General features: G+C 50.8%; 2 protein-coding genes across 5 annotated transcripts in view; one reads left to right on the top strand and one right to left on the bottom strand.

Moving 5' to 3' along the window:
- HMGXB3 (HMG-box containing 3) overlaps positions 1 to 14,374 on the top strand; it is a 60,877-nt gene extending 46,503 nt beyond the window's left edge. For 2 of the 4 annotated variants that reach the window (XM_027545976.1, XM_027545972.1), the window contains 7 exons: positions 2,531 to 2,662; positions 3,585 to 3,769; positions 7,797 to 8,016; positions 9,220 to 9,353; positions 10,104 to 10,220; positions 11,905 to 12,114; positions 13,073 to 14,374. In XM_027545976.1, the coding sequence (XP_027401777.1) occupies positions 2,531 to 2,662; positions 3,585 to 3,769; positions 7,797 to 8,016; positions 9,220 to 9,353; positions 10,104 to 10,220; positions 11,905 to 12,114; positions 13,073 to 13,540 (1,466 nt within the window). In that variant the 3' untranslated portion in view covers positions 13,541 to 14,374. The remainder of the gene's footprint in view (positions 1 to 2,530; positions 2,663 to 3,584; positions 3,770 to 7,796; positions 8,017 to 9,219; positions 9,354 to 10,103; positions 10,221 to 11,904; positions 12,115 to 13,072) is intronic. The other 2 variants (XM_027545975.1, XM_027545973.1) reach the window with 1 other exon arrangement.
- Positions 14,375 to 14,502: 128 nt separating this feature from the next.
- Positions 14,503 to 16,125, bottom strand: part of CSF1R (colony stimulating factor 1 receptor) — a 31,556-nt gene continuing 29,933 nt past the window's right edge. Inside the window, exons 20-21 of the mRNA XM_027545979.1 lie at positions 15,513 to 15,621; positions 14,503 to 15,422 (exon numbers count right to left, since the gene is read on the bottom strand). Coding sequence (XP_027401780.1) covers positions 15,285 to 15,422; positions 15,513 to 15,621 — 247 coding nt within the window. The 3' untranslated portion in view covers positions 14,503 to 15,284. The remainder of the gene's footprint in view (positions 15,423 to 15,512; positions 15,622 to 16,125) is intronic.

Here is a 16,125-nt window from a genome sequence, read left to right as displayed (position 1 = left end):
ACCTTTTTTTGTCTGGCTTACTTCACATACATGATAATCTTCAGGTCCATGCATGTTGCTGCAAATGGCATATTTTGTTTTTTGTTTTTGGCTGCACTGGGTCTTCGTTACTGCATGTGGGCTCTCTCTAGTTGCAGTGAGTGGTGCCACTTTTTGTTGTGCTCGGGCATCTCATCATGGTGGCTTCTCTTGTTGCGGGGCGTGGTCTCTAGCGCACGCAGGCTTCAGTGGTTGTGGCACGAGGGCTTAGTTGCCCTGTGGCATGTGGAATCTTCTCAGACCAGAGATTAAACTTGTGTCTCCTGTATTGACAAACGAAGTCTCATCCACTGGACCACCAAGAAAGTCCTCGTTCGTTCTTTTTAATGAACATTATATATATGTACCACATCTTATTCATTCATCTGTTGATGTACATTTAGATTGCTTCCATGTCTTGGCTGCTGTAAACAGTGCTGCAGTGAACATTGGAGTGCACGTATCCTTTTGAACCATGGTTTTCTCCAAGTGTTATGCCTAGGTATATTGTTGTTGTTGAACTTATATGCAGAGCATATTATGTGAAATGCTGGGCTGGATGAATCAGAAGCTGGGATCAAGATTGCTGGGAAAAATAGCAATAATGTCAGATACGCAAATGACACCACCCTTATGGCAGAAAGTGGAGAGGAACTAAAGAGCCTCTTCGCTATAACAACAATATGCTGAGGACTGGGACTGCTGGGTCATGTTGTTGTTTGGTTGCTAAGTTGTGTCCGACTCTCTGCAACCCCCATGAAATGCAGCACCACAGACTTCTGTGTCCTTCACTATCTCCCTGAGTTTGCTCAAACTCATGTCCGTTGAATCAGTGATGTCATCCATCCATCTCATCCTCTATCACACCCTTCTCCTCCTGCCCTCAATCTTTCCCAGCGTAAGGGTCTTTTCTATTGTGTCAGCTCTTTGCATCAGGTGGCCAAAGTATTAGAGCTTCAGCATTAGTCTTTCCAGTGAGTATCAGGATTGATTTCCTTTAGGATTGACTGGTTCAATCTCCTTGCTGTCCAGGGGACTCTGTCAAGAGTCTTCTCCAGCACCACAGTTCGAAAGTATCAATTCTTCAGCACTCAGCTTTCTTTATAGTCCAACTCTTGCATCCATACATGACTATTGGAAAAACCATAGCTTTGACTGTGTGAACCTTTGTTGGCAAAGTGATGTATCTGCTTTTTAATATGCTGTCTAGGTTTGACACTTTTCTTCTGAGGAACAAGCATCTTTTAATTTTGTGCCTGCCATCACCATCCACAGTGATTTTGCAGTCCACAAAAATGAAATCTGTTGCTGTTTTTGCTTTTCCCCATCTATTTGCCATGAACTGATGGAACCAGATGCCATGATCTTCATCTTGAATGTTGAGTTTTAAGCCAGCGTTTTCACTCTCCTCTTTCAGTTTCATCAAGAGGCTCTTTTGTTCCTCTTTGCTTTCTGCCATAAGAGTGGTATCATCTGCATATCTGAGGTTATTGATATTTCTCCTGGCAATCTTGATTTCAGCTTGTGCTTCATCCAGCCTGGCATTTCAGGCTGGGCAGAGTACATACATATGATGCACTCTGCATATAAGTTAAATAAGCAGGGAAACAATACACAGCCTTGACTGTGGACCGCCAGGTGGCTCTGTCCATGGGATTTTGTCAGGCAAGAATATTGGAGTGGGTAGCCATTCCCTTCTCCAGGGTATCTTCCCGACCCAGGGATCAAACCCGGGTCTCTAGCATTGCAGTCAGATTCTTTACTGTCTGAGCCACCAGGGAAGCCCCTCTAGTATCTTACAAGGTCACTACTTTTTCCCCTGGTCCTAATGCACACAGGACCTTGTGTGAGCCCTATAAGAATGGTTTCTGTTTCCCCCACTGCTGTGGAATCCCTGCCATCAATCCCCACTACCTTCAAAGCCAGGTGCTCCTGGGGCTGCTCCTCTCATTGCCAGACCGCCAGGCTGGAGAGCCTGACGTGGGGCTCAGTACTTCATTCCTGTGGGAGAACCTCTGTGATACAATTATTTTCCACTGTGGGTCGACCTCCTGATGGGTTTGGGATTTGATTTCATAGTAATTGCTCCCCTCTCCCATCTTGTTGTGACTTCTACTTTGTCTTTGGATGTTGGATGTCTTTTTTGGTAGGTTTCAGCATTTGTTTGTTGATGGTTTTTTGGCAGTCAGTTGGGATTTGGTGTCTTCATAAGAAGAGGTGGGCCCACGTCTTTCTACTCTGCCGTCTTCCAAACAGTGTTTCTGAGCAGCCCCTGCATGCTGCGAAGTGCATGTGGTGCTCCGGGTACAATAGAATCCAGTTAAACAGTTTCCTTCACAGCTGCTTGTAGGTTACCAACTTGCAGGTGACCTCTAGTTTTGCATTTTATGAATGTACCGTGGTTTATTTTTTTAATGTTCCCCATTGATGGGCACCTAGTTAGTTTCCAGTTTTTTGCCATTGTGGATGTTGTTAACAGTGAATTTCTCTGTTGCCACTTTTTAATCTGCAGGTCTCTTTAATGTGGGAAATAAGCTGCTAGTGAGCCTGGACTTGCTTTTTGCAATCCGAAACCAGATCAAGCTGGGAGAGGACCCCAGAGTGTCCATCAGCACTCTTCTGAAGTCAGTGCAGGAGCAGACAGGTAAAGGTTGGCTTCCTCCCTTTTCCCAAGGTTAGTCCTAGACTCCCTGGGAATTTTCAGTGATGGACTTTTGTTGAAAAAATTACCTGGAGGAGAGTCTGATATTTTGAAAAGGAGACACTGACTTCCTAACAGCCCTCCTCTTGAGTTTTACAAATGCTGAATTGACTTTGGAAAACATGAGTCTTCCCACGGGTCCAGCAGCTTTCAGCACAAGATTGAATAGACTTTATAGAAGCTCATTCTTTGGTCATAGGTAGACTTGGCCTTAGTATATGCTAATCAAGTTCACTCTGAATACACAGCTTCTGGAGATCTGCCCCCATTTCCAAAGCTGACACTGAGACCTGAGCATGGGCACCATAGTCTTTATTATTAGAAATGATTTTTCCCCTTGCTTCCCTCATTTCTTTCTGTTTACCTTTCTCCATTCATTCCTATAGAATCCAGCCCCCTGTCCCTTCCTTGCTATGAGGTGAGATGGAGTAGAGCAAAGGTCCTAGGGTCAGATGGTCTGTGTTTGACTCTGGCCTCTGCTACTTAGTGGCAATGTGGATTTCAGTGAGTTATTCTTTATATCTCAGTTTTTTTTAAGTTACACAGTGAAAATAATAACTGCTCTTGGTTCATAAAGATGTAAGTTAAATGACAGAATGTATTCAAAGCTTTCAGCACAGTGTCTGGGTCCCAGTGGGTGCTGGGTATACCCATCAGTACTCTGATGGCAATTGCCCTTTGAGTTGCTACCTGAACACCTAAAGGCCCAGGTGCTTGACACTCCAGTGGTTAATACACCACCTCTTAGATATTCTTAGGAGAGAAGCATTCTTACAGAATTGCTATTCTTCCTGGCCATTGCTCATCCCCCGTGGCCTCCAGATCTTTTTCTGTGAACTTCTCAGAGCTCTTGCTTTCCTTCCAGAGAAGACTCTTACCTCGGAGGAGCTGAGCCAGTTGCAGGAGCTGCTGTGCAATGGCTATTGGGCTTTCGAGTGCCTCACTGTCCGAGACTACAATGACATGATCTGTGGCATCTGTGGAGTGGCCCCCAAAGTGGAAGTTGCCCAGAGGAGTGAGAACAATGTGCTGGCACTAAAGAGTGTGGAAGTGAGTGCTCCTTGACCGCACAGGCCACTGTTAGAGTCTCCTCACACTTATGCAGCCATTCCTGCATGAGGTCCCCGGAGCAGATGCTCTGGCTCTTTCCTGAGTAAGGCGAGGAGCCTTTTCCTGCCACTGCCCAGGTTTTCATCTAAGAAAGGCTAGATGGAAATGGAGGCATTTGCAATTTATTCAACTAATTTATTAAACATGAACTAGGTGCACTTTCTAGACATTTGGGAAATGGCAGTTAAACCTGTGGAGTTTCTGTGCTCATGGAGCTCACTTGCTGATTTGAGAACACAGATAGGAAACAAACATTAATAATTGTGTATATTATGTTAATATACTATTTATATATATATTAATTAAAAGTAGCATAGTAACAATAAGGCACGGTAGGAGATGAGAGCAGTGTGGCAGGAAGAAGGGGTTCTTGCCTCTATAAAGAGGGTGGTCGGGGAAGTCCTCTCTGATAGAGGGCCATCAGAATAGAGCTGTGAAGCCCCTGTAGATTTCAGCAGGGGAAACTTTCAGGCAGAGGGAGCAGCAAGAACGGAGTTGGAGGTGGGTTGCTGGCCATAGTTGAGGAAGGAGGCTGATGTGGCTGGCTCTTTGTGAGCAGGAGAGAGAGAGGTAGGATATGTGAGATTTGAGAGGCTTTGGGCGGCCCAGGCTGTTGTACGGACTTTTGCTGAGTGAAATGGAGAGCCAACGAAGGGTTTTGAGAAAGAGCAGCCTGTCTGAATATGTGTATGTATACTTGTGTTTCGTTTGGCTGTGCTAGGTCTTTGTTACTGTGCAGGCTCTTTCTTTAGTGCGGCGGGCAGGGGCTGCTCTTTGGTTGTGGTGCAGTGACTTCTCTTGTGGGCTTCCCCGGTGGCTTAGTGGTAAAGAATCTACCTGCAGGGCAAGAGACTCAGGAGATGCGGGTTCAGTTCCTAGGTAGAGAAGATCCCTTGGAGAAGGGAATGGCAACCCACTCCAGTATTCTTGCCCAGACAGTCCCATGGACAGAGGAGCCTAGTGGACTACAGCCCATGGGGTTGCAGAGAGTCGGACATGACTGAGTGACTGAGGACAGGTCACATCTCTTGTTGCAGAGCATGGGCTCTAGGGCATGTGAGCTCAGTGGTTGCAGCTCCCGGGCCCTAGAGCACAGGCTCAGTAGCTGTGGCACACGGGCTTAGTTACTCTGCAGCATGTGGAATCTTCCCAGATCATAGATTGAACCTGTCTCCCCTGCATTGGCGGGCAGGCAAATTTTTTTTTTACCACTGAGCCACTAGGGAAGACCTGACTTAGGTTCTTAACTGAATAATGTCACGCAAAGATAACAACAAATTCAAATGACTTAATATATTAATTTTAACAAATATCCAAGAAATAAGATTCCAGTCATAGAAGAATTGTAAAAGTGGATTTATTTCCATAAGGCATAAGGCCATATAACTGAAAACAAAACCAAACATTTATTATCAGATGAAAGTTTGGGCTGATGGTACACATGAATATCGATATCAAAGTCCTGAATAAGATAATAGCAAATCTAATAATGGATAGAGTAATGAGTACAAATCTAACAACATGTAAAGTAAAATCATGACTTAAGTTTATCCCAGGAAAGGAGGATTATGTCAACATTAAAAATATACTAATGTAGTTGAATACTTAACAGTTTAGAGGAGAAAACTCATATGATTATTTCATCGGGTGTCTTAAAAAGGCTTTCATTTTTATTCAGCACCCATTTGTGGTAAAACTTGTTGCAAATTGAGACTAATAGAGAAAATTCTTTAACCTGGTGTTGGGAATTTTTTAAAAAAATCCCGCAGATGAACAGTTTCCCTATCATCATGCTGAGAGGGCTGGTCTGCCTGCACAGGTCTGGGGTGCCCAGTGAGTGTGCTGGTAGTCACAAGTGGGTGCAGGCTTTTCACCTCTGAACTCTGCCATGTGAGTCTTTATGCACTAGATGTGTAGCTCACTCCACTGGGCATGGTTCAGGACCTCTGAAGAAAAGCTCTGGTGTGTTTTGGCTTGACCAGCTCAGTGTATTAGTGATTTAATGCATATTATTCTTTTTCTCAATTAAAAAAAAAAAGTATGTATACTGCTGAAATAGTTCTGTTTTTAGGGGGGTGGTGCATAATGAGATAGATGAAAACTGATACAATCCTACTGGAGCCTTCTGAGTGTTCCTTGTAGGTAAAATGAACTGCTTTTGTGTTACTATCGCCAAAACAGCTCTTTCCAGACTCATTCAAATCTGCTTGTCTGTGGAAATGTTAACAGTAATGCACCCGTGATTTGTTGAGCATTTTATCACATATGTCAGGTTCTTACTCTGTACTCAGTGCTTTACTTTCTGACTGATAGCTCAGCCTGGTGAGATTTTTGTAGATGAAGGGACTGAAGCCCTTCCAAGCTCATCCAGCTGGGAAGGGGTGGTGCTGAGACCTGGCCTTGATCTGGCTCCTTAACTGTAGAGTCTGAGCTCTTAAGCACAGCCATATTCACCAGCACCTCCTGGGACCCTGAGCTCCAGTTTTGGAAGCACATCTGGTCACAGACTGCTTGGCTTTTTGCTCTCCAGAGTAGAGAGAATCCCACCTTCCTGCAAAGCTCATGTGTCCTCGTCCTCCTCGGCACCTGCCCTGTCCCGACCAAAGCTCTTTCCTCATGGAATGGAGTAGCTCTGCCTTCACTTGCCACATGCGTGTCTCTTCTTTTCGGGGTTTCTGGCTGTTTCTTTCTAGAGACCAGGACTTAGTTTTCTCCTTTTTGTGTGTGGGATGCAAAGTTGGATAGTGCATATGAGGAGAATGGGATGGGGCTGTTCTAGAGTCTGTGAGCTAAAACAGGAAAGTATAAAGCAAAACAAATATGCAGTTGTCCATGAGGCGATTGTGGAGTTGACCCCTCCCCTTGGGGACTGTGTAGAGGAGAACCATCTGGACCGTCTACATGTGGAGCGGTCGTTCTCAGATTTCGTGGTCATAAGAATTACAGTGGACAGTGGTTTTCAAACTTCTGGTGTGAGGCTTGCTGGTCCCACCTCCAGGATTTCTGATTTAGTGCGTGGGGAGTGGGCCGAGCATTTGTATTTTCAACAAGTTCCCCTGTGGTGCTCTTGCTGCTGATCCAGGGATCACACCTTGAGAACCACTCACCTAGGGACACTTTTAAAAATGCAAACTTAGGGATTTAGTTCATCCAGGTTGAGATGGAGCCCAGGTATCAGCATTGCTGAGGAACACAAATGACTCTGATGAGGTACTAGGATCAGGGTCTTACTTCGGGGTCGCATCAGAGGGCTCACAAGAAGGAGAATTGAATAGCACAAGGCTAGATGTCTACAGTGGATGGTACGTGCTGCATGTAGAGGAGATGGCTGCATGTCGGAAGGACCTTCATGGGGAGGGAGGAAACAAAAGGGCCTTGAAAGTGGGCAAGTGCCGCTGAATTTTACGCTCATGACTCCTGCAAGCCAGGCTTAGGGATTAAGGGTTTGGCGCTAGATCTTGGTTCACATTCTCATTCTGTCCCTCACTCTGGTGGTCTGGTCTTACCTCAGGCCACCTCTGGCTTGTATGCTGCTGCTAAGTCACTTCAGTCGTGTCCGACTCTGTGCGACCCCATAGACGGCAGCCCACCAGGCTCCCCCGTCCCTGGGATTCTCCAGGCAAGAACACTGGAGTGGGTTGCCATTTCCTTCTCCGCTGGGTTGTATAGTAGTAGTTAATTAGCCAGTGTCCGGCACATGATAGGCTGGTAGCTAACCTCTCCTGGCCAGGCAGCGAAAATGACAGGCAGAGATGCAGAAGGAACTTAGGTCTTGGGGAACACAGTGGTGTGGGAGGGAGCAGGGAGGCAAGGCACTAAGATGTTAAATTTGGGGTATCCCAGCAGGATACGGCTCTCACTTTCCCTGCCCCTGCTCAGCCTGTGTTGAGACAGTAGGCTGTTGTGTGTTGTGTTGCTGATGTTCTGTGACTCATAATGTTTTGACTGTTTTTCTTTGACCTTTTAGTTCACCTGGCCTGACTTCCTGGCATCTAGTGAGGTCAACGTGGAGGACTTCTGGGCCACAATGGAGACAGAGGTGATTGAGCAGGTGGCCTTCCCAGCCAGCATCCCCATCACCAGGTTTGATGCCTCCGTCATTGCCCCCTTCTTCCCACCACTCATGAGAGGAGCTGTGGTCGTCAACACCGAGAAAGACAAGAGCCTGGACGTGCAGCCAGTACCTGGTGAGGCCACCTGCTGGTGCCTGGGGTCAGGGCACGGTCCTGTGGAGTCTGGAAGGTTGTTTGTAGCCAGACAGCATGAGTGCTAGAGAGGGGGCCAAGGCCACCCAGAGAGCTTTCTGGAAAGATAGTGACAACCTGTGACAAAATCCCCTGGAGAATCAAGTCATGTGCAGAGTTTTGAAGAGCTGTCAGCCAAATTGTCTAGGACCGACCCACAGACCTTGTCAACCTTCTGGCATGCCCTGCACTGAACGGTGGGAACCCTCTGAAAAATGCTGAGGTCAGGGCTGCAACCCAGAGAGTCTCAGGACAGACGTAGGGGGAGGCAGGCTTGCTCAGCAGGTCTTTCGGGTGGTTTTGCAGGTGCTCTGTGCTTACATGTTGAGAAGCCCTCAGGTGGCTCCTTGGAGAACATCGGTTTCCGACAACCTGGGTTTCCTAGCTGTGTCACTTGGTAGCCATGTGGCCTCTGCCGCATCTCTTCATTGCCCTAGCCTCTGTTGTTTTGTTTACAGAGGGGTATGATACTTTACCCACCACCTAAGTTTTTGTGACAGTTAAGTGAGCGGAGTTTCTTGTTTAAGCAGTAGGTTCTCCATTGTTCCTCAGTGTGCTGCTCTTTTAAGTAGCACGTGTGTATGTGTCTGTAAGTAACACAACTTTCATAAAACCGTCCTTTTCCTTAACAAATGCTCTTTTATTTCATTTGTAAAATCCTGGCTGCTGCTGCTAAGTCGCTTCAGTCGTGTCCAACTCTGCTATGGCCTGCTAAATTGATTTTATAAGTAAGGCCCCCACATGGTTCTGTTGATCAGTAGATTCAGGAATGTAGCATATCAAGAGCATTTTTAAAATGAGAGCTGCTGTTCCTCTTGTTGCTGCGTTTTGGTAAGCATCTGAGATCATGGTTTTGAAACTTAAAAGGTTAAAAGCCGAAGTTTGGGGGGCTGTCTGCACCAGTACTCTGCTGGATATCTTCCCTGGACCTTCAGAGGCAGAAGGCCGGTTCCGAGAGACCTCAGGCGTCTGTAGAACACCCTAAGGCCTGCCTTGAGTTCCCCTCTCTCAGCTGCCAGGCTCTGCTTGGGGCAGAGCGTGCTCGACTGTGGACTGGCCCCCGCTCGTCCATCCTCACGTGTGAGGGACTCCTAGGGCGTTTGGTGGCTGCAGCAGCGCCTCCCAGCAGCTCGTCATCTCTTGCAGGCAACGGCAGTGCCTTGGTGCGCCTGCTCCAGGAGGGCGCGTGCAAGCTTGAGGAGATCGGCTCCTACAGCGAGGAGGAGCTGCAGTGCCTGCTGAGGCAGTGTGGCATCCCCTTCAGGGCAGAAGACTCCAAGGTGGGTCTCCAGGTGGTGCTGGGGACAGGGACTTTCTGGTGGGCAGTTTTTCTGGCCAGGGATACAAATCCCCGTGACTGGGTACGTGTTTGGGACAGAGGGTGCTGGCGGGCAGGGGAGCCTGGGCGATAGCCAGCAGCTGGGTCAGGCCTTGCATGTGAGGCCCTTTGCATCCAGGCAGTTCCTCTGTTGAAGGTAGTGGGTCCAGACTTGGTTCAAGAATCCAGGCTCTCCCACTGACTGTGTGTGACCTTGGATAAACTGAGCCTCATTCTCCTCATTTGCAAAGTGAAAATAACCAAAATAGCAGCGTCATGATGTTTGCAGTGTCTGGTTATCACCTCTCCAGGCTCTTAGGAAACAAGTGCTGTAGCATTCATAGAGCACGCATGCATGTGTGCATATTTTACCCACGTATTATGTATTTCGCTCTTAAAAATCCTATGCGCTAAGTTCAGATCTAAATGTTGGCTCCTCTTTGATGCCTTCCCTGCCCTGTAAATAGTAGTAGGAGAACCCAGGCCTCAGAGCCTGGCAGCTTGAGCAGTGTGGCTGGCTCTGTCTGTGACCTGGTCCTTTCAGGGCCTTGGTGTTCCCATCTGTACCTTTAGGTATAGGACGTCGGGCTGGTGAGGCTTAAAGGCCTGCTCTGGTCTTACCAGTTGATTCACTCGCCCTGAGCAAGCGTTCGTTGCTGTGGCCAAGCCTGGTCCCTGAGCATTTACCACCGTTTAACCTTGTTCTGCTTAGGAGCAGCTCTGCTTCTCCTTGTTGGCCCTCTATGAATCTGTTCAGAATGGAGCCAGAGCTCGACAGCCCCCACCTCATCTCACAGGGGGCAAAGTCTACAAGGTGTGCCCCCACCAGGTAAGAGGGTGACGAGGAACTCGGGGTGAGCTTGTTCATGGCAGTTTACCCACACAGAGGATCTGATCCCTCCAGCTCATCCTGGAGCTGGCACTTAGGTCGCTGGGCTGCTGTGGAACAGCTCCTTCTGGTCATCACCAGCGAGTACTAAACACGCTTTTGTGTGCTGGCCTCTGCACCAGTGGTGGAGAGTACGAGGGTGAGCGGCAAAGACCTCGCTCCTCCTCACTGCCCTCATACTGAGAAACAAAAGTCACCAAGGCCGTGGCTCCGCTGGCAAACAATCCGCCTGCAATGCGGGAGGCCTGGGTTGATCCCTGGGTTGGGAAGATCCCCTGGAGAAGGGAACGTCTACCCACTCCAGTATTCTGGCCTAGAGAATCCCATGGACTATACACTCCATGGGGTTGCAAAGAGTTGGACATGACTCAGCGACTTTTTTATGGCTTGTGGAAACGGTTCTACAGGAACTAGACAAGGATAGGAGATAGAAAGCAGCTGAGAAGAACCTGCTGCCCAGTGAGGCAGCCAGAGGAGGCTGAGAGCCCCATGTGAGCTGGGGAAGGGGTGTGACCCCTGAGTCCTGAGAGGGGAGCCTAGTGAACAGAGGAGGGAGGTGGGAGGGGTCACTGGAGGCCAGATCCTGTAGTGCTTTGTGGGCCAGAGGACCGGTTTGGATTTTCTTCCGAGAGTGATGAGGGGCCCTTTAGATGGTTTGAATAGAGATGGTCTGATTTGGGTTCTCAGAAGACCACTCCTTAGGTCTGTAGAGAGCGTGCATAGGGTGGGCATCTGCCAGGATGGCTCTGAGAGGGTTGCACCCTGTGTGACAGTCATCCCAAACCAAGACGATGCCGGGGTGCGAAGCCTCCTAAAAAAGTGAGTGATGACTGGGGAAGACAGCTTCACAAAGCCTTCAGTTCAGAGTAGGCAGGGGACTGGCCATCAAAAGGGAGTCAGGCCATCAGCCTTTTTTTATAACCCCTGAGCAGTCAGAGCCTGCTCTGAGCATCATGTTATGTGACTGGCATCCATCTCACAAGAAGGACTCGGGGGTGTGAGGGGGCAGCAATACTACCTGGAAGCAATAGCCAGCACTGCTGTGGAGGGAGGGAGGTAGAGGCAGAATTGAACACAGTGGACAGAAAGTGGACACAGAGCTGCCCTGCAGTAGCCTGGCATTTGTGGAATCCTGCTGGTGGAGGTGTAGCCTTCACCAGAGGTGCCCATCTGGACAGCTCCCTCAGGGTCTGGTAGGGGGCTGCTTGCAATACAGGTGTTTAGATGCCACCCCCAGAGGCTGATTCTGTGGATTCGGAGGGAGACCCAGGCACTTTCACTTCTAACCATCTCTGAGCTGTAGGTACCATGCAGCTTGGGAACCATCAGACTAGATGGGGTTTAGGGATGTGATGTCAAGGGGGGTTTGGAGCCAATGTCTTGGGGAGGTGGGGGGTATGTTTCAGCCTCATTTGAGGCTTGGATGCTATTCTCCCATGTGGGAGTGAAGTGGCGACTTCACTTAGGGACAGAAGCAGGAGGGAAGTGGAATGTCATGGGCTCCTATAGGATGGCGGGACTTCAGTCACGGAGCCTGATTGTTCACCATCCTAGGAGGAACTGAGTGGACCCGTGTCTGCAGATTGCCTTCCTCACCCTGTGCTGTACCCTCCGTCTCCACCAGGTGGTCTGCGGCTCCAAGTATCTTGTGCGGGGCGAGAGTGCCCTCGACCACGTGGATCTGCTCGTCTCTTCCCGCCATTGGCCTCCTGTGTACGTGGTTGACATGGCCACACCTGTGGCCCTGTGTGCTGACCTCTGCTACCCGGACCTGACCAACCAGATGTGGGGGAGGAATCAGGGCTGTTTCTCTAGCCCCACGGAGCCACCAGTGGTACGTTCCTTTCTAAAATCCCACAAGGCTGACCATGCCTCACCCCCTGGTTCTTTGGGCAGGTCTTCTGTGAACCATCCAGTATCTCCTTTTTCTCCACCAGTGTTTTGTCTCAGAACTCTGGAACCAGTATTTATGCCACAAATCTCCACTGACCTTGTGTGTGAGGCCACAGCATGTCATTTAGTGTACCCAGGGTGAAAACACAGGTATCGTGGGGGTCAAAGGGATTACCTTGCAGATGAGCCTAGAAAATTGCCACCTCCGAGGATATACTAAAGGCCCAGAGCAGCCCTACTTTGGCTTTGCCTGAATCTGCTGCATGGGATTCATTGTGTTGTGATCTAGAGGCACAGAGGCTTAGAAAATGCTGACCTTCTCAGCCTCTTTCCTCTAACTAAAAGGGGAAAGTAAGGCCACGAGGGGAAATGGACCAGTTGAGAGTCCCACAGCAGATTAATAGCAGAGCTCTGGCCTCTGTCTTAGTGCGTTGTCTCAGGCTTTGTTTCTTAGCACAGGCACTTGCCCTTTGCTGGAAGAGACATTAGACTGGTAGGAGCAAGGGGACATCATTGTCATCACTCACCTTTTTCTTATTACTTCTTGGGCCTTGCTCGCTCGTGAGTTGGTGAGGGGCATTGCAGAAGGACATCAGAATCTCTGGGGGAACCTCCCCTGCAGCCCTGGGCAGAATTGATGAGACACGGACAGGATAAGAGCAGCACTGGTAATCTGGCATCTGCTCTGGGTGGTGGCCCCTGTTCCTGTCCCCCTCATGGTATGAGGAAACAGAGGCCCAGGGAGGAGGAACGGGGGACTTACCCAGGAGATGTGCCTGCCCTGTGGTAACGGAGGACTGAAACGGAGCTGGCTGAGCCCACGGCTTTCACTCCATCCTTCACACAGCTTGGACCTTAACCTTTCCTCTCATCACAATGGCTTTCCATCTCCTTTCTAGAGTGTGTCCTGCCCAGAACTCCTGGACCAGCATTATACAGTGGACATGACAGAGGCCGAGCACTCTGTCCAGCACCCTGTCACCAAGACTGCCACACGGCGCATCGTCCACGCAGGCACACAGTCCAGTCCTGGCGACCCCAGTGCTGGACACCACTCCTTGGCCCTGTGTCCTGAGTTGGCACCCTATGCAGCCATCCTGGCCTCATTTGCAGACAGCAAACCAAACAGCGTCCGCCAGCGGCCCATCGCCTTTGACAACGCCACCCACTATTACCTCTACAACCGCCTCATGGACTTCCTCACCAGCCGCGAGATTGTCAACCGGCAGATCCACGACATTGTGCAGAGCTGCCAGCCTGGTGAGGTGGTCATCCGTGACACCCTCTACCGCCTTGGAGTTGCTCAGATCAAGACAGAGGTGGAGGAGGACGGGGAGGAAGAAGACGGGGCCACAGCCACAGAGTAAGCCGGGCACTTGCCCAGGGACCGCACGTCTCAAGCCATAGCAAGGCCCTTGCCCGAGGCACATCCATCCAGGGGACCAGCCTCTGAGGCTGGGACTGACCAAAGAGCTTCCATTTCCTGAGCTCAGTGGAGCCCGGGGTCCTTGGTTCTCAGCCTTCCAGCGGTCAGAAGAGGCACCAGGACTCTCCTTACTAGACCCAGAGGCACCGTGGGTGGCGCTGTGTGTCCACTAGAGAGACGGGGAGGCTGAGAAAAGGCGGGGAGACTGCTGCTTCCCCGGGGGCGCCTGCGGGTCGGGGTGGAGGCCCTGACTGGGCCGAGGCTGCCCTTTCCGCCTGGGGATGCCGTTTCCCTCCCCTGCGGCCTGTTGCCTTTGCCTCGGGGCCTCCCTTAGCTCTGAGGGTCCCTGTGGGCTCTTTGTTCTCCCAGAGGAGGCTTGCATCTCCTGTTCTTCTGCACCCACATCTGGGGGCAGCTGAGCAGGTTGAAGGGGCGAGCCAGTGCTCCCTTCCAGGACTCTCCTCTGCCTCAGGCTGTGAGGACCCCTCCTCTCCTGGCCACTGCTGCTGCAGCTTCTTTCCTCCCCCAAAGAGGAAGTGGCTTGTGAGCATGGCATGACCCGGTGGCAGTAGGAAAACTCCCTTCTGTGAAGGGGAAGCAGACTGGGTCGTAAGGAAACAGCAGGACTGGCTCAAGTGCCCATGGTTTGCTTAGGGCACGGGAACTGGCCGTGTTAATTTATTGAGAGGAGTGGGATAGATGGCTTTTTTCCCCCCTCTCTCTTCCCCTGACCTGAATAAAGTTTATTAAATTATATGGTTTGGGTGCAACAAGAGTCAGTTCCAGTCTCGTTGTGTGGGGTACAGTGTGGTTGGGCCCCAGAGGTGCTGGGGAGGGTTACTCACCAGGGAAGGACAGAGGAGGTCCCTGGAAGTCGGCAGGGCACAAAGACACAGAGGCCGGTTGTGTTAATGGGGTTAGTTTAATGCTGACAGGGACATTCCACTTTGTGACTGTTAGTTACGATGAGTCAACCTGGAGCGAGTGCTGCTTGCTTGGTGTGGCCAGCCACACGGGTCCCCTGCCTTGCACCTCAGTATGGTGGGGGCCAGACAGAACACTCCCAAGCTTTTAGCTGCCACCTGGCTCATTGCAGCAGTACCAGACCCAGGGCGGGGTGGGGCTGTGGAGAGAAGGCTTAGAGGCAGAGGGGGACAATTAGGTTCTTCCAAAGGAGCCAGCCTGCTCCCAGGGCCTGAGCACAGCCCTAAGCATCTGTCTGCTCTCATCAAGTCACTCCGTGGGTGTCCCCTCCATTCTGCCAAGGCCCAAGGAACCTTGGTTTCTCGTGTTTGGGTAGCTCTTGGGAACTTCAATCACCAAATCAGTCCATTTCCATTGAAACAGGAGGGATGGAAGGGAGGTGGTTCCCAGAAGTGGGAACAGGTTAAGAGTGAGCTGGGTGTTCTCCCAGTTGGCATAGTGAATCTGAGGCCACAGCTTTGAGAACTGGAGGGGTGGGGTGGGGCTCATCCCCAGTCCCCGACTGGCAGTGATGGCCCAGACCCTGGGAGTGGGGTTCTCACCAGCCTCCTATAGATCCCCCATTCCTGAGTTTCAGAGCTGGGCCGGGCTGTTGAGAGAAAAGACGGAGGGCAGAGTCGGTGTTCTCCCTGTAGTGCCCCATCCACGGAGGAGGTGCGAGCTTGGAGGCAGGGAGGGTGGTACTTCCTGTGGCCCCCTCCTCAGCAGAACTGGTAGTTGTTGGGTTGCAGCAGGGGCTGGGCGATGTCGCCCTGCTCACAGCAGGTCAGGTGTTCGCTGGAGCTCTCCTCCTCTGGCTCGCTGCTGCTGCTGCCACTGCTCGGCAGATTGCTGTAGTCCTGGGTGCAGAGAGGCCAGGGGATGGTCAGTCCCGAAGGGTCAGGCTCAGCTCTAACCGAGCCACCCACCGTGAGCCTGGTCCCACTCACCTGCTCTCTCCTGTCCACCTGAACCTGCTCCTGGAGGAGGGAGCAGATCTGCTGGAAGGTGGGTCTGTGCGTCGGCTCCAGGGCCCAGCAGGCCTGCATGATGCTGTATCTGAGACGGGAGAGGAAGCAGCAGCTCGTGGGCCTGGGAGTCATCACGTACGTGTGCACACATACGTATACACACTCACTCACTCACTCACTCCTGCCTGGCAGAGGTCCTGAAACTGAGTCAGAAGTGAGCTTAGCACAAGACCAGGGCACTTTAATCTTTCCGGTAACCCTGGGAAAGGGGGCTTTTTGTCAGAATGGGCCTGAAAATTGAGGAGAAAAAAAGCTCAGGGATGCTATCTGCCCAAGCTCTTGGCACAAAGGGGCACCCTTGCTGCCTGCAGGTAGGTTTAAGCGGCTGCTTGGTGGTAGTACTAAAGTGGATGAGGAGCTGGTTAGTGGGCTGCGTGCATCCACCTTGGCAGGGAGCGCCTGGGTGGCACAGGGACCAGCTGTGGGGAGACGGTGGCTGAAGAAGGACACTGGGCGAGACAGGCCAGTGGGCCTGCGGAAGGACTGTGGTGAGGGCAGGGAGCCAGCGAGGAGCTTGTGGTGGGCTGGCTGT

This window comes from Bos indicus x Bos taurus, chromosome 7 (assembly GCF_003369695.1).
Source record: "Bos indicus x Bos taurus breed Angus x Brahman F1 hybrid chromosome 7, Bos_hybrid_MaternalHap_v2.0, whole genome shotgun sequence".
NCBI lineage: Eukaryota > Metazoa > Chordata > Mammalia > Artiodactyla > Bovidae > Bos > Bos indicus x Bos taurus.
This window is presented reverse-complemented; position numbering and strand designations above follow the sequence as displayed.